Source organism: Podarcis erhardii (genome assembly GCF_964252035.2).
Source record: "Podarcis erhardii genome assembly, chromosome: 2".
In the NCBI taxonomy this organism is placed as follows: domain Eukaryota; kingdom Metazoa; phylum Chordata; class Lepidosauria; order Squamata; family Lacertidae; genus Podarcis; species Podarcis erhardii.
Window position 1 is genome coordinate 93,616,067 of NC_138498.1, and position 22,047 is coordinate 93,638,113.

At 41.0% G+C, this 22,047-nt stretch overlaps 1 protein-coding gene across 1 annotated transcript in view; it reads right to left on the reverse strand.

Moving 5' to 3' along the window:
* Positions 1-17,192: 17,192 nt before the first annotated feature.
* LRRN1 (leucine rich repeat neuronal 1) overlaps positions 17,193-22,047 on the reverse strand; it is a 32,116-nt gene continuing 27,261 nt past the window's right edge. The window contains exon 2 of the mRNA XM_081852708.1: positions 17,193-20,477. Coding sequence (XP_081708834.1) covers positions 18,140-20,290 — 2,151 coding nt within the window. The 5' untranslated portion in view covers positions 20,291-20,477 and the 3' untranslated portion in view covers positions 17,193-18,139. The remainder of the gene's footprint in view (positions 20,478-22,047) is intronic.

Below are 22,047 nucleotides of genomic sequence, written 5' to 3' on the forward strand. Positions count from 1 at the left end.
ACACTTTGCTGTTTTGCATATAATTAACATGTACCCTACCTAAATACTCATAGCACCAGAACAGACATACTTAGGAAGGCGTGGGTGGGGAAACTGTCTTCTGTTGCTGGACTACAATTCCCATAATGGCTTGCCATTGACCATGTTGACCAAAGCTGATGGGAGTTGGAGTCTAACAACTTCTGAAGTGCCCTAAGTTTCCTACCCCTGCACTCGGTGTTATGCCAATCCAAACATCCACAGTTGCTAGTTTGAGCAAAGGTCAGCCAGGAGACAAGACCATTCCAGAGTGGATTGGTCAGTGCATGGATTTAAGAGGGAAAAGTGGCAGACACACTCAAAAACCATCGGTCAAGAAATCAAGTCCCTTATGTTGAATCTCATTGAAGATACATCTCTGGTTTGAGTATTTTCTTTTCCAAGCAGAGAATACTACATCTATTCCTCTTACATTCAGATTAAATCATTCATGCCTTCAGGCTTTACTACTGTAATTTCTTCAAAGATGGTGTAGAAGCTAGAGCTGACATTTTGTTTATTTTTAAGCTACTATTTGTATTCTGGAATCTTACTGTAATAGCACTTCAGAGCTTGATCCAAAGTAAGCAGGCACAGGTTTGTAGCCTTAGTTTATTATGCTGAGAGATTTGTTTTTGTCTTACAGACAATTCTCTTAGAATCATCTCAAGGATCCTCTTTCCCCATATAAACCAATCTGGACCCTGCAATCCTCATCTGAGGCCCTTCTTTGTGTGCCTCCTCCATGAAAGATTCAGAGGGTGGCTCCCTGTTTGTGGAATGCTCCCTCAGGAGACTCGCCAGGCACCTTCGTTATATATCATTGGGCGCCAGGCAAAAATGTTTCTTCATAACCAGGCCTGATTAACATTTTATGTCCTTTTAAATGTGTTTGTGGAGGGGGGGGGGAGTTAGTGGCTTGTTTTGTGTTTGTTCTTGTTTTTATTATATATAGTTGGGTTTGTATTTTTATGCCGTGAACTGTCCTATATTCTTCAGATGAAAGGTAACGTACAAATTTAATAAATAATAACAGTAATAATCACCACTCCTTTAAGACTGGCACTGAAGTCAGCTGGAAATTTTACATGTGTCAAATTCAGGAGTCTGTCCAAAGTGCTTTTGAAAAATTCAGTGTGCTGTCATCTTTGTCCCCATGTTAAGTTGCAGTTTCTTGCTGTCTGGCACGAACATCAGAACATTTCCCTCCAGTTCACAGCTTTCTGGATCTAGTTTCTGTTCTACCCTTGGCTAGAAAAAGAAGTGTGACGATGCACTTGAGCTGTACTGAAAGTGTGTCTTTTGAAATCAATGTAACTGCTAGTTAAGCTCACCAAAGTCAATAGGAAGTAAAGGTTGGTTAATGGATCATGTCAGAAGACTTTGGCATCGACTCTGAAACCTAGAAATCTCTTATACCAGTGTTGTCTCTCATTAAGGGTGAAATCACCCAATCATTTTGACAGGGAAACGCCACCATTTGGTGCACTGGTCTTAAACTAGTGCATTGGGAGCCAGTAGAACAGAGCTTTCCAAACTTTTCATGTTGGCGACACACGCTTTAGACATGAATCATTTAGCAACAGAGCAATTCAGTTTTACTAGCAAACCAGAGGTTAAACTAACCCCTTTCCAGCCGCAGGAAGAGCATGGGGAGTGTTCGCTCGACACACCTACACACTGCAGCTGAAACACTAACGTGTCGTGACAGACAGTTTGGAAAGCTCTGCACTAGAGGACCATGGCCTGACTCAAGTTGGATTGTAACAGGATTAAGCAGTGGGTCTCCAAAGGTATATTTGGCATAAAGGATGAGGCTGTGTATTCCAATCTCCTTTCTAGGACAACTGCATGTACTTACATAGGAAGCTGCCTTATACTGGGTGAAAACTTTTGTCAATCTAGCTGCAACATGGACTGGCACAGTTTCTCTAGGGTTACAGGCAGGGAATCTTTCCTAGCCATATCTGGGGATACTGGAGAGTGAACCGGGACCTTTTCATGCAAAGCAGCTGATCTACCACTGAGCTCTAACCCTTTCCCAAATAAGTGAAAGCTACGACTCTTCCACTTATTATCGCACCTGCATGTTACCAGGTGCCCGGCACCTATTGTTGCACATGCATTTACATTGCAGCCCATGCGGCTGGCAGGGTGTTGCTGTGGTTCTGTACCAAATTATTCTGTAAATTCAACCATGGTTGAATTTAGTAGAGCTAGAAGGCATTACAGAAACTTATTTTTCACTGCAGTGGTAAACTTGTCCCCGGGCAATATTACTTCAGATTGCATGCGGCAGACAGATTGCAGATTGCAAAATAAAGTAGCAACCCTATATATAGAAAACATTAGGTCAGGAAGACTTGGCTTTGTTGTTGTTGTTTAGTCGTTTAGTCGTGTCCGACTCTTTGTGACCCCATGGACCAGAGCACGCGAGGCACTCCTGTCTTCCACTGCCTCCCGCAGTTTGGTCAAACTCATGCTGTCGTCCCCTTCTCCTTGTGCCCTCCATCTTTCCCAACACCAGGGTCTTTTCCAGGGAGTCTTCTCTTCTCATGAGGTGGCCAAAGTATTGGAGCCTCCCCTTCACAATCTGTCCTTCCAGTGAGCACTCAGGGCTGATTTCCTTAAGAATGGAGAGGTTTTATCTTCTTGCAGTCCATGAGTGGGATTTTATTTTATTGGTGTGGAGTATTGTTCAGTTATTTTGAGTTTCTACCTAAAGTCTGAATTCAGTTTGTGAAGGTTTGGTAGGGCATCTGTTTTGCACACAGAAGGTCCCGGGTTCAATCTCTGGCATCTCCAGGTAGGGCTGGGAGAGACTCCTATCTGGAACCTCAGAGAGTTGCTGCCAGTCAGTGTAGACAATATGCAGCTAGATGGACCAGTGGCTTCATTGAGTATAAGGTAGCTTCTTGCATTCCTATGAGCTGGTACATCCAAAGGACAGGTTATTATTTCTCATCTGTCTCTAGACTTAAACTCAACTGGTTTCTGTGTTGCAGGAGGAAGAACTGAAGGAGGAATTGTATAACACACTTTTGCACATACAGTGGTACCTCAGGTTACAGACGCTTCAGATTACATACGCTTCAGGTTACAGACTCCGCTAACCCAGAAATAGTACCTCGGGTTTGCTTCAGGATGAGAACAGAAATCATGCTCCGGTGGCGTGGCAGCAGCGGGAGGCCCCATTAGCTAAAGTGGTGCTTCAGGTTAAGAACAGTTTCAGGTTAAGAACAGACCTCCGGAACGAATACAGTACTTAACCCAAGGTACTACTGTATACTGTAGTTCCTCATCCAGTTAGCTACATCGAATCAGGACGTGTGTTGCCACCCATTTCTCTGGGAAACAATAATTGCAGCGTGACCTACTTCACAAATTTTGTCATGAAAATGAATGTGAGGTCTAGTAAAGGCTTTCTGCTTTTTATAAGGTGCTATAAAATTATGAACAACACACAAGTACGGAGTGCTGTTAAATTGCCACTCAACACTAGCGGTAGCACAGTGTGGGTTGAATTTCATGCTACTTTGGCAAATATGTGTTCTAAAAGCCGAGATGACATTCTGATGGAAGTAAACCTTCAGGGAATTTGCTGGAAAACAGGAGTGAGGTGTGTCTAACCCACCCTTTGGTTGCCAGTGATTTTTCTCTCCAGCTTAACTAACTAACAACAATAACATCTTCCAGTTTTGCAGCCTGGCTGAGCCAAACAAAAATCCTAAGATTTTCAGGAGAGAGCTGGTGAAGATGGGATTGCTCATGTCCTCCAGTTCTCTCCCAACCCAATCCATTTGGCTTACAGAAAGGGCTGGCTTGGCGGCAGCAAAGGAAGTGAATGGGAGAGAGCAGCAACTTAGGACACCCCCCAAACCAGCTTACCTGTAACTGGTCTGGCAAAGGGAGAATTTAAAGCCAGCCTGTGGGGAACAGCAGAGGGGGCAGCAATGGAGCTTTCCTTTTTGGTGTGTGATAAGGGCCAGGATAAGGGACGCGGGTGGCGCTGTGGGTTAAACCACAGAGCCGAGGACTTGCCGATCAAAAGGTCAGTGGTTCGAATGTCTGCGATGGGGTGAGCTCGTGTTGCTCAGTCCCTGCTCCTGCCAACCTAGCAGTTCGAAAGCACATCAAAGTGCAAGTAGATAAATAGGTACTGCTCTGACGGGAAGTTAAACGGCGTTTCCGTGCGCTGCTCTGGTTCGCCAGAAGCAGCTTAGTCATGCTGGCCACATGACCTGGAAGCTGTACGCCGGCTCCCTTGGCCAATAAAACAAGATGAGCACCGCAACCCCAGAGTTGGACACGACTGGACCTAATGGTCAGGGGTCCCTTTACCTTTACCTAAGGGCCAAGATATCTTGGGCCAATCTTGGTTAGGAATTCCATGTTACCCTTGCAGAATCTATCTCCATTTGGTATTGCATCATTTTGCACTGTTTGTAACAGCAACAAAGGAAGTCCAAGTGATGATGATTTTGAGTCAAATGCCAGTGGTTGCAAAGGGGACTTGCTAATTGGACTGAACTAAAATCAAGAGAACCCCAAGAAGTTTTAAGGTTGACATTGATTTCAAGTGGAGATTGCATTTATTTATGCTTTTATGTTTGTGTATTTTATCCTACATGCAATTGCCTATTCATACAAGCAATAAATATTTATGCTATCATGAGCAACTATTAAAGAAGCAAATTAGAGCGGGAATTTAGTCATTTTCAGCCGTACTATGCTAGAGATAGTTACCCCTTTAAAAATTACAACCTTTAAAATGGGCATTGGTTCATGGGTTTTCCTCGCAGCGTAAATCCCTGGCACATTGACCTTTAAAGCCATAACATCTGAATGAATGTAAAGCAGGGAGGGGAGGGGGGTCATATTTGTAGCTCAGTCACCCAAAGGTCAGTGCACTGGAGCTAGAAATCCCACTGCTTTGTATACATTCATCTGTTCTGTTCTGCTTTGCAAGTGATATTTATGGAGAAATAATGGTTTGGAGCAGCTGTCATATGGAATCCCTTCCGAAAAATAAAACTGGCAGCTGAAAAGATATGATAGTTTTCAGCAGTGAAGAAAGTCTCGAGGAAATAAGAATGTGTGACCAATATCAGTCACTTTCTAAATGCCACTTCGAATGCACTTTCTTCCTGGGATGGCTTCAAGGCATTCTGACAACCAAATCAATGAAACCAATATAGCTGTAGTAGGACAGGAAGGTGAAATATATTTCTGAAACAGAGGGTCATATCCAAGACATCAGTTCATTGTAAAGTTGTTTTTAAATAGCCAAACAAACTTCAGCCAAGAAAACAAAGCTATATGCTATTTATTCTTATTATTCTACCTTATACATTTTCCTTATGCAGCTGTTGAACAGAGACATGGTTGATTGGGGCTGCAATCCTATACACACTTAAAAAGGTAAAGGGACCCCTGACCATTAGGTCCAGTCGTGACCGACTCTGGGGTTGCGGCGCTCATCTCGCTTTATTGGCCAAGGGAGCCGGCGTACAGCTTCCGGGTTATGTGGCCAGCATGACTAAGCCACTTCTGCCGAACCAGAGCAGCACACGGAAACACCGTTTACCTTCCTGCCGGAGCGGTACCTATTTATCTACTTGCACTTTGAGGTGCTTTCGAACTGCTAGGTTGGCAGGAGCAGGGACCGAGCAACGGGAGCTCACCCCGTCACGGGGATTCGAACCGCTGACCTTCTGACTTCGGGGTAAATGTATTGAGTCTTACTTCTGAGTAGCTACATATCATATTGCACCACTGTTGTTTTCTTACATGAACACGTCATGCACCTATGGACACACACAGTGAAGCTTCAGACCCTGCATAGACATCCAATGTCCCAAATGGAACTTCCCCTTCCATTGCTTATCCCTGCAGTCCCCCTGTCCCCAAAACATGGCAGGAGGAGGAGAGGAAGGGGAAGTTGTATAAATGGAAATCATTTGCCCCATTGGGTGTGCATTGTAGTTAACGACAACTAGCACAGGAAAGGGTAACAGATATTCAAAATTCTGGACTTATTTTTATTGGGAAAGTTTGAAGTGAAATTTGAGGGACTGTAGCTTGCTGAACCTATCAGATCTATGGCTATTCCAGTTGATTTATTTACTGAGCATTCATCCTGATTTGCTTGTGCGAAGTGTATGTGGATGTTAGACTTTATTGAACATTCATTCTTATTTATTTGTGTGGTGTTTATACGTCTTCCAGTTAATAACTTGTTGATCCCAACAGCTTTCAATGTATTTCACTGTCACTTTCCTAACCTTTCCCCCTTTTTTTAGTGGATCTGTTGTACTAGAGTGACAGAGCACTTCAATCCTCTTTAATTGCACAAAGTTAAGTTTTTTGGTGCTCGAATCCCTGCCACAAAATACTGACAGGATCTGGAGGTAAACCTAGGCTGAAGCAAATGATTCGATATTAAGTATCAATGCTTCATTGTTGGATTGCACTAGGTTGGAGACTACGGGCCTGATATTAGTAGATAGCCACTACTGGAGACCTTGTTCAAGGACAAGACCTATCCGCGGCTGCTTGCAACTCAATTTTTGCCTCCTGCTCGAAAGCAGAACTTTAGTTGGGTTACACTGAGGTGAATATGATACCCAAACATGGTCTAATGCAGAATGGTCTTCCTCATTTTTGGAATGTGAAATGGTCTTCCTCATTTTTGGTGATTGTAGCACAGTTCCTTTTGGTTGTTAGTAGCTCCCAGAGAGGGTTGAAAAGATTTTGGAGAAGACTGTGAAAGAAATCTGAGGAGCTCTGAGGAGAGTCGCTTGTGCATTGCCAAAATATAGGGCACTCATCCACTCAGAAGAGGGCAGATATATGCATAGTTTTTGCATATGCAAATGTAGAAATAAGAACTATGATAGAAATTCAGTGCATCTCACCATAGTGGAGATGGCAATGACAAAGTCATCTGTGTGCTGACTCACTCCTCTGTCCAGCTGTTAACTATTGAGAGGCAACTAGTGGTGGGTGTACTTAGTGGGGGTAGTCATTAAACATGTTAATTAGTCACATAGGCATGTAGGTGCTGGAAGTAATGAGGTAGAATGGGTTTGGTGAGCACTCTTAGGAACCTTTAAAGTTGAAGGTTGTGATTCTGAGATCAGGACGGTGGGGCCCACTTCCATGGTCAGGAAGCACCTTTGGGGTCAACCTTTGGGGTCAACTTGTAAAAGCACCCTGGACCTGTGGGGTCCAGAAAGGGGTGCAGCAGGAAGGTCTCCCTATTCATTTGAAAGGGTGAGGACTCTGAATTACCCTGTGTAGTTGCAATGTGTATCCAGCAGCAGGTCCAAAGCAAGAGCATGATAGAGACTGAGCCCAGGACTATGTATAATGAGAGTCAGTTCTGAGAGATACCAATCACCCAACTGTGGATAGCTAAATTATTGCACTCCATCCGTCTTCCCTTTCCTTTCTTTTCCTTTCTTTTTTGTAGATTAAAGGCATACCTTATCTGGCAGATTCATCTGAGTTGCTCCTCTTATACTTCATCCTTTCTTCTCCTCTTGTCAAATAAATTGTTGTTGTAGTCCATTTGGTTCAGTTGCTCAGTGGTTTTTCTTTACAACCTCCATAGACTAGGAGCACCAAACACTATTTGGGGGCACTGGAATTCACCCTCCTACATCTCTCCACAGCTTGAATACTGGTCCCATAGTTCCCCATACCAGGGTAGCTTAATGTAGGAATTGGGGTTACAGTTCTATTCAATTGGTCTATCTCCCTCTCTTAAAATTGTATTTTGAGAAAACTACATAGATGACAGGCAATTCAACAGATTTCATCAGTTATAGCAGAATGGCATTTTTCTTCCTTTGAATGTCTGACAGACTTGGAAAAGGGATTTCCAAGATTTATCTTCTGAGTTAATTGTTAACGGCTTATTCAGTCTCGAACTTCTGGCAATTATTACTTTTTCTCACAGAAGGGAAGTTATGAACAATTGGAAAGGTGGCCCAAAATATTTGGAAAAAAGAGATTATGATTAATGATTTCTTTTGATCTATTTTCTTCTCGCTAGGATATTAAAGGAAAAAGGAAATGAGGAAAATCATTTCTTGTGAAGTGATGACTTAGAAATCTTGCCTTTTGTTCTTTGAAAAACTATTTCTTGCAGGGCTTCGAGCCTTGAGCATATTTGCACCTCCAAAACAAAAGTAGGCAATGGTTTTAAGTGGTTCAGTTTGAGAGAAAAATCCCACCTATGCACCTCTGGGGCCATGGACAATTAAGCTTGAGGGAGAAAGAAGATATCGTCAGATTTAAAATGTGATCTGGAATTTAGCAAATAATTTTCAGACTTCCCATTCAAGATGAGGATAATTGGGGGAAATGATGGTATGAGCCAGTGCGAAGCTTGCTGGTATGGTGGTCTGAGTTCAGTTGTGAAGGAAGGTTTGCAGAATGGCTGAAGAATGCAGTAGCTATTAGACCTTTACATTACAGTGGTACCTCAGGTTAAGTACTTAATTCGTTCCAGAGGTCCGTTCTTAACCTGAAACTATTCTTAACCTGAAGCACCACTTTAGCTAATGGGGCCTCCTGCTGCTGCTGCGCTGCCGGAACACGATTTCTGTTCTCATCCTGAAGCAAAGTTCTTAACCCGAGGAACTACTTCCAGGTTAGCGGAGTCTGTAACCTGAAGCGTATGTAACCTGAGGTACCACTGTACATTTGTTTTCACCCTATAGAGAACCCTTCCAGCCTCTTTTTCCAGCCCTCAGACTCTCCTCTGGTCACATTTCTCCCTAGCCTACTGGCCCTGCTTCACATGCTCTTCAGAGGCTTTGGCCTGGCTGGAATGTGTCCTTGAACTGGGATGAATGCCTCCAGCTTGCCCAGATAGAGGGGTGTCCATAAAAAGGCCTCATCCTTAGAATAGGTATGGGGAACCTGTGGCCCTTCAGATGTTGCCGGACTGCAACTCCCATCATCCATGGTGGCCATGCTGGCTGGGACAGATGGGAGTTGAAGTCTTGCAACATATGGAGGGTAAGTTTCCCATGCCTGTTCTAAGGATATGGTCTGTCCATGGTAAAACAATCAATTTTTGGTTTGTTTTTTTGGGGGGGAGTTGAGGATGTTTTTAAAAACAAAATATCAATGCATCCACAGCTGGATACTGTGGATTTCAGCCTGTTCCTTCAGTTAGATCCACTCAGAGATTAAGCATGCAGGGTTTGTTCAGTAAATGGTTTGGGCCATTTTATCAACACATCCTGCGTCAGAAGCCAGGCCAGGCCAGGCCATTTCAGGGCAAAAGGCTGCAACATATGACTCAGCAGGCCCAGCAAAATGTGCTAGTTGGGACACAGATTAAAGCAATTATCGATGTAAGAATTGGGGTTTCTAAAAACACACTCAATGCCTCTATTGTTATCTGTGAAATGATGGAGGATACGGATCTGGTGCTGATAAAATTTACATTTCTGACAGCAAATTTAATTCTCTTTTGTTTCTATATCGTATTTCTGTTTTCCATACACATTGGCCATTCTCTAGGCATATGGTACACGAACCTGTGTTGGTAATATCTGTTATCTCCATTCCGACAATGTATAGCTGAGGGCAGTACTGACCGAAGTCTGCTTTATCTTCCCTGAGTTGTTAGCGGAAATTAAACGTTGCTTTCCAATAAAGTTATGGCTTCCCTTGAGGAGTGCCTCAGATTGCATCGGAAGCTATTGAAAATATGGCCAGTGCTGCGCTGCGGAGTAAACTGCAGCTCGGGGTGTAAAATGAAGGGCTATCGAAGTGCAGACTTTTAATGCTCTTAAGTTATAGGCTGGAGCATTAGGCTATAAAGACGGGAAGGCATTTGAGCTCCTGAGAAATAGTCATTTAAATGGGGGAAGTTGGTCGGCAACCCGAACACAAGTAAAGAATGCTAGTTTTCAATTTTTTAACACTCACATTATTACCACTGGTATTGGCAGTATTATTTATTGAGCAGAATTAGCATTATTCACCGTGCTCTAATTTTATTAACAGCTGCCTGGAGCGCCCTTTAGGTTCCATCTCCCTCATCTCTCAAAATCAACATCAGCTCTTTGGGCAGCTCAATAGTGGTTAAATGATATATTCTTTATAGGCGGATTAATCTAAGTACTGTTGTCGATACTGACTGCACGGTACACAAGAAACTTGGTAGACGGAACGGCACCATTTCAAGTTAAAATTGATAGGAAAAGCAAGAAAGAGGAAAGATTTGTCTATAAATATATGTACCCTTGGATCAGGGCCAGGTCTCGTGATCAGATGTGTAGCCAGATGCTTCCCATTCTCTTTAGTTGCCCAGATTGCACACTTATAATGCATCATGGGAATAATTGGCAAGGAGTGCAAATCAGTTTGTCATGTCATCACTCGTTTGGAATGATGGGCTGCAAAATTGAAAAATAATAATACACTCATGACAGAATAGGCAATCCACATGCCAGAGGAGCTGAGCAGCATGATGGACGGTTAAAGCACGCAAGCTATGCGCAAAATTAGTTATGTGAACTGTCCTGTTAGGAAAAGAAAAATAAAGTTAGGCAGACAATAGTGTTGCAAAGCCATTATGGAAAGAAAAATTTGGAGTAGTTAACAATGGAGGGCTGAGGAGGGACATATAGGAACATTGTGTATAATATGGGCTCTTTCTGTGACTACTACTAGATATCCACATTATTGTTTTTACCAAGAATCTAACTTAGTGCAGGAAGCTGCCACAAATCAACTGGATTCTAGGACGGGACAGCTAAACTTGTAGGAAACATCAACTTCAAATGGAGTTAGATGATGGACCACGTTACACCACCACATGTAGAAGTCAGCTTTTTCTTGCTCTGTGTGGAAGCTGTCATCAAATGGCAAACTGTTCACACACTGTGGGTTAAAAGGCACCTAATTACGTGGATGTTGCTGAACTACAACTCTCACCAACCCCAGCAAGTATGGCCAATGGTGAACTATAGTTCAGAAACATCTGGTGAGCCAAAGGTTCTGCACACCTGCCTTACCCCGCACTCCTCAGTGGCTCTGCTCCACACTGTCCCCGACTGCTTTTGCCTGGTCGGAATGCATCCCTGAACTGTGAAAATGCTTCTTGTTTGCCTGGATGGAGATCTGATGTTTGCACAGCTGGAATGTAGCTTGCGGTACAAAGGTAACATTGCTCCACTTTCGCCACTTGCCTACCCACCAGATAACGTGGTCCTCTGCCTGAAAACATCTTCCCATCTCTGCTCTAGCCCTTTCATATAGATGAAGGGCTGAATCAGGCTTGTGCCCATGTATATGTTCAGAGGAAAGTGTAGCCTACAGGGATACAAGCTCTGTTAGTTTTCTCAGCACAGACTACAGTACTGCAAAAGGCCAGACATTACTGTCACTCTGTGTAGACTGAACACATGGTCAGTTAGCACAGTCCTGTTCTCTCCTCAGCTGATCAGCAATGAGACTAGGTAATGTGAAAATGATTTTGACTGCACATCAGATGAGCATGAAAGGCCTCACAAACATACAATTAATGCTATTTTTTGCATTGAGACTATAGCTTTGCTTATTGGGTAGTGAACGAGAAGGTGGAAGATTTAGGCAGTAACAGAAAGTGGTTTATTGCATTATCTCTTGCACACCCACAGTTGCACCCCCCTCCATATGGTGGCTGTTCTATATGAAGCAGCCTCAATCTTCAAAAGTTACTTCTACAGCTGCTTTTCTGCTCAGCATTCAACCGCCAGTTTCAATAGCCATGTGTTGAAGTTCATTACTTTTACAGATGGGAAGGAAAGCCAGGCTTTTAATTGGGCATCACAATAAATGAACAAAATTGCATTGGGCCTCATCTTCTTCAGTGCGTCAAATTACATTGCACAGGAAAAACTAGAGTGGCATTAAGGGATATAGCTTTCATTTACTCATGGCAAAAAAAGAAGTCAGCAAGATAGATTATAGTAAAGGTTGAAATTAAAATTCCACTTGCTGAGTTGCTTGTGCTTGATCTGAATCATACTGACATAATCATCAGTGGCCCTGGTCTCCAAGGGAGAGCTCTTGCAAAAAGAGGAAGGAAGTTGTTGAAGGATTAGAAGGGAAACAATCCAAAACAAAATATAAATAAGTCATTAACAAGAATCTTTGTGTGCCTTGTGCTGTCCTGCTGAGCTGCCAAACTAGGAGTTTCAGAGCTGTGCTTGGGGTTTTTTTTTGGGGGGGGGGTATCAAAGCCTTTAGAAGCAAGGCAGGTTATTCTACATGTGCTTAAAGTAGGGTTGCCATATTTCACAAAGTAAAAACCAGGACATCCCCAAAGTTGAGCCAAAAAACCGCCCCAAAATGCAATTTTTCAGTTTACTTGCCTAAAAGCACCACCTTCGTTACTGGTGGACGCAGAGAAAGCCTTCGACAGTGTGGCCTGGAACTTTCTGGTTCACACTGTGGAAAGTCTGAAACTTGGGAACAAAATTTTGAATGGTATTAAAGCGATTTATGAAAACCAGAAAGCTAAGTTAATAATTAACAATGAAATAACTGAAGAATTCCAAATTGAAAGAGGCACCAGACAAGGATGTCCTGTATCCCCACTTTTGTTCATTGTGACACTGGAAACACTCCTAATAGCAATAAGAAAGGACCCAAAAATTGAGGGGATTAGTCTAGGTAATAAACAATATAAAGTTAAAGCATTTGCGGACAATGTAATTATTACTACAGAAAATCCAGAAGAAAGTATACAAGAAGCCTTAAAGAAATTGACTGAGTATGGAGGAGTATCAAGCTTCAAGTTAAATAAAGAAAAATCTAAATTATTAATGAAAATATGGGGGTAAAGGAACAGGAAGAATTGGAAAGGGTAACAGGCCTTAAAATCACCACAAAAGCTAAGTATTTGGGGATCTGGATTACAAATAAAAATACCAATTTGTACAAGGATAATTATGTAAAGAAGTGGAAGGAAATAAAAGGATATTTAAATAAATGGAATAAATTGAACTTGTCTTTATGGGGTAGGATATCCTTGATTAAAATGTCAATTCTCCCCAAAAATGCTCTTTCTTTTCCAGACGATCCCAATAATTATTGGGACAAAATGTTTTAAAGGCTGGCAAAAGGATCTTTCTAATTTTATTTGGCAGGGTAAGAAGCCAAGAGTAAGGTTCAAAGTACTGATGGAGCCCAGAGAAAGGGACATGTTCATGGTCCCAGACCTCAAGCTGTATTTTGAGGCGCCATGCATGATGCAACTGAAAGATTGGATGTTACTGACAGATATGGAAATCCTAGACCTGGAGGACTGGGACAAAGTTTTCGGGTGGCATGGCTACCTGGGTCATGATAAAATAAAACACATAGAGGCTTTACTAATCATTTGGTGAGAAAGGCCATATTCAAAGTTTGGGAAAGAAATAAAACAGTAGTAACAGCCAAAACTCCCTGGTGGCTATCACCTATAGAGTCATCAGCCATGCATAGAAATAATATGAAAGACAGTTGGCTAACATATAGGGAACTCGTAGAAGAGATAAAGGATTGCCCGATAGTGAAGAAGTTTGAAGAATTAAAAGAGAGGGGGGTGAATTGGTTAGAATATTTCCAATTAAAAACAATATTTGAGAAGGATAATAAACTTAAGGGGTTTGATAAAAAAATCTTGGTATGGGAAAAGGAAATCAAATACAACAACCAACAGACTCTCTCAAAAATATATATTGTTACAAAATGGGAAAAGGATGAAAAAAGTGACACTATTAAAAAATGGGAACAAGATCTGGGCCACTCAATTGAATATAATGAATGGGAAAGACTGTGGACAAAAAATATAAATTTCATAGTGTGTTACCTAATAAGAGAGAACTATATGAAAATGCATCATAGGTGGTACCTGGCGCCAGAAAGGCTGGCAAAAATGAATAAAACATATACTAATAAGTGCTGGAGATATAAGAAACAAAAAGGAACCTTCTACCATATGTGGTGGACATGCCCCGAAACTGGGAAATTTTGGAGCATGATTCACAAAGAAATAAAGAAAATACTAAGAATATCATATAGTAAAAGGCCAGAAGCATTCCTTTTAGGAATTTTAAACGATATTCCAAAAGACAAAACTAAATTTTTCTTATACGTTACATCTGCAGCAAGAATCCTGGTGACTAAGTATTGGAAAGGGAATCAGTTACCCACTAGGGGTGAATGGTTATGTAAGCTTTCAGAATATTTAGAATCAGCCAAACTGAGATATAAGAGGACAAAAACCAAAAAGTGAAGTGAAAAAGGAATGGGAGTGCCTAAACGAATGGAATAACCTTGTGAAGTGAAAGGATAAGAAAGAGGGATTTATATCTAGATGCTAGGATAGAGATGATAAGGAAAACAGGAAGATACAGTGAGAGGTAAATGAGGTGCTGTGGGGTTGGTGGAAGTCAATGTTTGTTTTCCTTTTTAGTGTTGATATTATTAATTTGTAAGATTTGGATTTGTTTTTCATATGCTTGTTTTTGTGTTTTGTGTTTTATTTTTGTAGTTGTGTGGAAAATACTAATAAAATTTACTAATAATAATAAAAAAGCACCGCCTTTCGGATATTCCCCCCTGGACGTCAATTCCACCTTTGAAATCCTGGTAATGTCTGTAAAAATCCAAAACAAAAAAATTCCTTCCAGTAGCACCTTAAAGACCAACTAAGTCAGTTCTTGGTATGAGCTTTCGTGTGCATGCACACTTCTTCAGATACACTGAAACAGAAGTTTCCAGACCTTTCTATATAGTGAGAAGGTCTGGAAACTTATATATATATAATATATTATATTATATATTATATTATATATATTTCTATATAGTGAGAAGGTCTGGAAACTTATATATAGAAAGGTCTGGAAACTTATATATAGAAAGGTCTGGAAACTTCTGTTTCAGTGTATCTGAAGAAGTGTGCATGCACACGAAAGCTCATACCAAGAACTGACTTAGTTGGTCTTTAAGGTGCTACTGGAAGGAATTTTTTTGTTTTGACTATGGCAGACCAACACGGCTACCTATCTGTAACTGTAAAAATCCAGACGTATGGCAGCCCTAGCTTAAAGGCACTCTCTTGTAATTATTAATCCACATGGTTGAGACATGAGAACATAAGAGCCAACTTGCACAAGCCAATGGCCCATCTAATTCAGCATGATATTCTCACGGTAGCCACTCAGATGCCTATGGGAAGCCCCAAAGCAACAGCACTATCCCACTCCTGCAGTTTCCAGCCATTGGTATTCAGGAGCACACTCCCTCCAACAGTGAAGGTAGAACATAATCAGCAGGGTTGGTAGCCACCTGGATTTATCTAATCCTCTTCTAAAGCCATCCAAGTAGATCACCACCACTACTGCATGTTAGAGTGGATTTCATAGTTCAACTATGTGAAGAAGTACTTTCTTTTGTCTGCCTCAAATCTTCCATCATTGAGTTTCATTGAATGGCCACACAGTTTAGTATTGTTATGAATTTGTGGTGTTAAAACTGGGACCAGATCCGTGTGTTTTAAGACACTTCTAAATCCCTGGAAATATTAAGTGTTAGAATTCAAGGCTTCCAATTCTGGGAAATGGCCAGACCACTATAATCTCTGGATCCAGCAAAGTGTTAGAATCCAATCAAGCCTTGGGCTGTTAAATAGAGTGACAGACTACTTTAATCCCTCAATTCAGCAAGTGTTAACAGCTAATTAAACCAAGCTAGCCTCCTGGTTGATGAGCCATTAAAAAGACAAAGCATCAAAGAGCTCATGAGAGATGGCAAATGGGTGGATAAAGCCAGAGTTTAGAGTAGAGAGTCAGAAGCAATCCGAGTTGGAATCTTAGGTTAGGAAGGAGTTATGTGACTGGGAAATGAAAAGCAGTAGGCAGAGCATGATGTTTCATGTCTGTTTGGATCCAAGGCTACACCCATGGCTGAAGCAAGACTTTCTTGGAGTGTTAATGCCATGAACCCCTCCATTGTAGGCTCAGGTTGTACAGGGTTAGTCCTTTAAAAGAGGCCCCGTGGATACAGAGTACACATGTTCCACAGTGTCTCTTTTAAAAGACTTACCCTGTATATATGGGTGAATAGATTCAGGTAGGTAGCCATGTTCGTCTGATGCAGTTGACATATATATAAAAATTGTCCGGTAGCACCTTAGAGACCAACGAAGTTTGTTCTTGGTATAAGCTTTCGTGTATCTGAAGAAGTGTGCATGCAACACCAAAGCTTATACCAGGAACAAATTTAGTTGGTCTCTAAGGTGCTACTGGACATTTTTTTTATATTTTTAAAATATATTTCATACGTGTAAATAGTTAGACCTTAAGAGGGGTATGAGGGTATGGCAGCGGTGGTCTTGCACAGAAGTTTTATGCATAGTACTGACAACAGTACGAGGTGGGTAGGCAAGAATTAAGAGCTTTTGGTGTTTAAAATCACACCTACTGTTTCACTCTCAATATATGAAAGCACACTATCTCTGTCTATTGAACTGATTTCCTTTTGTTGTAAAGGCAGCTGCACCTGCACTCTTAATCTCTCTCTTTGACAAGCTGCCTAAAATGTTCAAAGCCCTAATTCTTTGGGATTTTGTGCCTTCAAATCATGTTTTCATGTAACTGGAATAGGAGAGACAGAAAAAGGGGGAAAGCTTTCAGCAGCATCTGATGAATATCCTGATATATCACATCAATGTTGCACATAACCTCTGGTTTCTCGCTCACATCAGAAATAACTCTTTATGTAAGAGCAAAATACAAGCTTCTAACTAAAGATTCCCTTTAGCGCAGAGTTATTGGCATATCAACATTTTAGGAGAAGAATAACTTGTGTTACCGCAGGAGAGCAATGGAGGAAAATTTGGATCACATCTAAATGTATACATGTTGTATTGTCCTACAGAGCAATCCTAAGCCCATTTACTCTGTCCCATTGAGCTTCATGGGCATTAAGCAACCCACGATAGCTTGACTTCCTTCTCTTAATGAAAGATACCATTTGTTCCAGTTGGAATGTAGTTCATACACTACAGAAAGAAAAACACTACACATGCTTTTGATGTGACAGTAACATAACAAGTTGTGCATTCAGCATACAAAGTTTTTTTCTTCCAATGAAATACCCATCCATAGATTGTTGGTTTGGTTGTTTTTTGTTTGTTTAATATATAAACCAACTGTGCCTAAAACTCACATTTGATAAAATAGATTTTTTAGGAAAAGAAATCTAATTTGACCCAGAGACCCACAATTTTATATAAGATTGGATATATTTTATGTCAAAACATAATCACCCATTAAAGCTGGTGATGCAACTAAAAAGATACATTATTGCAATTGTTCTAAAAAAAATAAACAGAACAAAAACTATAATTTATTATACTTCTGTCTTCATTCTATGCCAGGTGTTGGTGGATTACACAGAAAAAAATTAAGTTTTCTTTAAAAGTTTCTACTAAATATAATAAAAGAGCAATTAACATTTAGTTTGTTACATTGAAAAAGTGTACACACTTAATTGCTTTGTTAGCTTTACCTAAGTCTCTTCAGCTATAAAAAAGAAAAAAAACCTGTTGTTCATAGTCAAAAAACATTCAAATCAGTTGATACAACATTACAGTACAGCCAACTAACATTGTTCAAAATCTTGTCATTTTATCTCAAGTAAAAGAGTCCTTAGACCAGATTATGACAAAGCTGGTTTAATGTATTTTCAAGTTGGTCGAGTTAAGATTTTGCAGGACACTGTACTTTCTGTTGATGGCTTCAGAAGAAAGGGGTCATGCGACTTGTAAATCAAAGGGCAATCCCAGCCTTCCATTCCCCACCCCGCAATCGTTAGAACAGCATTGTTAAATTAAGCAGAACTAAAAAAAATTGGAAGCTAAGTGAAGCTGCCATTTGTGTGTGTCAAAACAATTGCGATACGCTATACTAAAAACATTTTGAAATATCCACCTGTCCTCACCACTCTGCCACAAAACCAGCAAAGTCAAAAAAATACAAAAGTCTTCAAACTTGTCACTTTTGCAGAATAAAGCAAAAAAGTCTTTGTGCTCCTTACTACCAGAAGCAAAATACCATCTGAGTTACCACATATAATAGCTTCTGGACGTGTCCACTTGAGTTGGCTTGGTTTCTGCAGTGCCCTCCTTGTCTTTTTCACTGTCACCTTCCCAGAGGTTAATAAGTGGAGGGTAGAGTTCATTCAGAGGGATGGAGGAGGTCTTTTGCATATACTTTTTCAGTGAATGGTGGTAGTTTTTCCTCTTAAACCTCTTAGCAACATAGACAGAAACAGAAGCAAGACTAATAACAGCAAACATGGATCCCATGACTGCAGCCAGAGCTGTGCTTGTTTCTTGGTCAGTAATCTCAAGGGAAAATGCTGCATTTTTTGTTGTAACGTTAACACAGGACTTTTGAGTTTGCTGATGGATGTTAGATACAGTGAGGCAGACTTCATAATCTGTGGAAGGTTGCAAGTGTGTGAGGTTGTATTCATGCACATCCACCGGGACCCTAGCAGTATAGGTAATGTGAGGATTATCAATCTTCATTGTAGCAGATGACCATTTCAAGTTGGATGTCATTACATTAGAGTTAACCTTCCAAGACACCAAGATTGAGTGAGATTCTGCTTGTTTGACATATATTTTCAGAACTTGAGTACCGTCCAGCAGTGTTCCATTCACTCTAATTGTAGCTACTCTTGTATCTGCTCCTTCTATGTTTTGAGCCACACATGTGTACCTCCCTGAATCCTCGGTCTGAATATTTGATATTTCCAGAGTCCCTTCACTGCTAAGTTTGTATTTGTCCGAAAGGGTTTCAGCAGTTATTTTATTCCCAAGTGGAGTTACCCAATAAATTTCAGGTTCTGGCTCTGCCATAGCCCGACAATCCAAGAAGACAGTCATGCCAATGTCCAAATTCAAATGATTTGGAAATGTGTCATGAGAAATCATTGGAAGACATTGCTCACTGGAATCCTGTATTAACACCTCCTTGACTTGCTGCCCTCTGTATTCTGGTGGCATAGCACAGAACATTGATAAGGGCTCCATGAAACGGATATTAGTCTTGTTTGAGTTTATCCAGTGGATGACACAGTCACACCTGAGGGGATTACTGTGAATGCTGATCTCACGCAAGTTTGGCAGGGATTCCACTGTTTTTTGGTAGACTGCATTCAAGGCATTATTGTTAAGCATCAGGCTTTCCAGAGCAGGAACATCCCGAAATGCTAAACGATGTATATAGGATAACTTTGGGTTGTTCGTTGCTTCAAGCTTAGTAAGTTCAGGAAGATTGTCTAGTGCATACCTGTCAACAGAGACCAGCTCTCCCATATTGTTGATTCCAAGTTCTTTCAACCGAAGCATGTTTTTGAAGTCTCCTTCTTGGATTTTGTGGATTGGGTTTTTGTTAAGATCCAAAAATTTTAAATTTGGAACTTTCTCAAGTGCAAGCTGAGGAACTTTAACTAATCGGTTGTCATAAAAGGAGAGACTTTCAAGACTATCCAAGCCTACTAGAGCATTTCCAGGGATGTCAGTCAGGTACATACCAGCCAGAACCAGACTTCTTAAATTTGAGAGTGGCTTGAAATTCATATCCAATATCCCAATGACAGGATTTTCCCCAATCATCAGAATTTCCAAGTTGGGTGTAGAATCAAACCAGCGACTGTCAATAACTTTTAATTTATTGGAATTAAGATGAAGTCTTAAAAGGTTCTTCAAGCCTGAGAATGCATTTGCAGAAATGGTACTGATTTGGTTATGGTTTATATAAAGTTCCTGAAGATTGCACAGATCCTGTAAGCAGTAATCTGTCATCTCCGTGATCTGATTCTCCTCCAGATGTAAAGTAGTGAGCTGAGTAAGATTTGACAGCCCCACATCTTTTATACTAGTAAAATTATTCTGTGAAAAATCCAATTCTGTTAAATTGAAAAGCTGTTGGAGCTCATCAGTGGTCTTGGCAATATTGTTGCTTTGCAAGAGAAGAACTTGAGTATCACTGGAAAGATTACTGGGGATTTTTGTTAAACGAAGATCGTTGCAGTCAACTGTTGTAGCTTCTCTATAGGTCGACTGGGGTGTAAACCACGGCCTTATCTCACAGACGCACAATTGTGGACATTCATTATTCAGTATGGAAGATGCACTAAATTGATTTACGAGTAATCCCAGAACCAAATGGCAAACCCTTAATGTAAAATTAATCCCAGCCATAGCGGTTTCCTAGTAGGTTCTTCTGGTTTACTACTTGCAAGTACTAGTAGATCAAATGCTTAGGCATTCAAAAGATGGAAGATGGTCTTGTTATTTTCTTGTGAACAGTTAGCGATGGGATGTCTCTTCACCAAGCCTCGTTCTTTCACTCTACGGAAGCTATGTTCCTTGATATATTGGGATACATCTGAAAAGAAACAAACAGATATGAAATGCATGCCATGTATTTCCTAAATTAAAGCCTTCTGTCTTCTGGAGACTTTATTTTCAGTACACTATCATTAGAGCTTTTCTATATGCAGCCAATATTGATTTAATGAACTTCTAAAAATGCCTGACTATTACAAATGTTCAAAATTGCCATTCAAATATTCAGTGGTTTTCTCTTAATCATAAACAGAACAGACAACATTTGGATTGGAGTTCAATGTTGTAAAATATTTCCCCAACAATGGTATTTCACTGGTGTCTCTCCCCACACCGATTATGGTCCCTCTTGACTTTGTTTACTCATGTAAACTGAACTGCTTCTAACTGCATAGGATGACAATTTTGAGTAGTCTCCAGTGACATGATTAGGGAAAGGGGTTGTAATTCAGTAACAACAGAGCATCTGCCTTGCATGCGAAAGTTCCCAGGTTCAACTCCCAGCATCTCCAGGTAGGGCTGGGAGACACTCCTGCCTGAAACCCTGAAGGGCCACTGCCAGTCAGTGCAGACAGTGCTGAACTATATGGACCAATGGTCTGACTTACTAGGAGCAGCTTCCTGTGCTAATGTTGTGCTTGCTTGAGCGGCCAAATGTTAACTTATGGAGATGCATCAGATATATAACAACATGGAAGTTTCTATGGAGCTACTGGACCATGAATAAAGGAACCTCTGGTCCTCTAGCTGTTGCGGGACTTTAACTCTTCACCATCCCAGCCAGCAGTCAGGGGTGATGCGAGTTGCAGTCTGACAATATCTGGAGGGCCGGAGTTTGCCCATCCCTCTACTAGTCCATAGTTATATATTTCCAATCCACGAACACACACACAGTTAATAAATACTGTACAAATGAGGGATGCCCACTGACAAGATTTCCTCCCAACCCAATTCAGAGCATTAGAAAACAGTCTGCCTTGGTCCTAGCGCTTCATAGGTTGCCCAATTCAGCTTAGGGTCTATATCTCCATTTCCCTGCCTATTCATTCCGGGAAATCAAAAGACGGCAATAACTTTGTCAGGAGTGGATAACATTTACAGGAGTATTATTCCTCCACAGTGGATAAAGCCAGCCCAATTACAGGCAAATAGGTCCAGGACCCTGTTTATGCCAAGGACCCTTAAATGTTAATGATATTATCTATAACTTCTTTATTTTTAGGTAGAAATGGATAGATTTTGCAGCCACTCACATCTTCAGAGGGAATGAATCCCGCAAAATTTCAGCTGGAGTGGTTCTCTCATTGCAGTTTTGTGTTGGTTAAAAAAAAAGGAATCACTTGACCTCCCCATACATTTTGTGGGCAATTGGTCTGAAAACTTCAGACATGAGAGATGTGCCCCCTGGGTAAGGAACCTACCAAACTGCAGGCAAATAAGCCTAGTAGGGTTTGTGCTAGGCACCTTCAAAGTTGATTTTGGGGAGGATTCATTTTCTGGGTGAAATCATTTGCTCTGAATACAGGCCTGACCTGTCAATCACATCTGATTCTCCCTCTGCTTTCTCCCCAACTTTGCCGCTTGCTGTGACTTCCCAACATCATCCCATG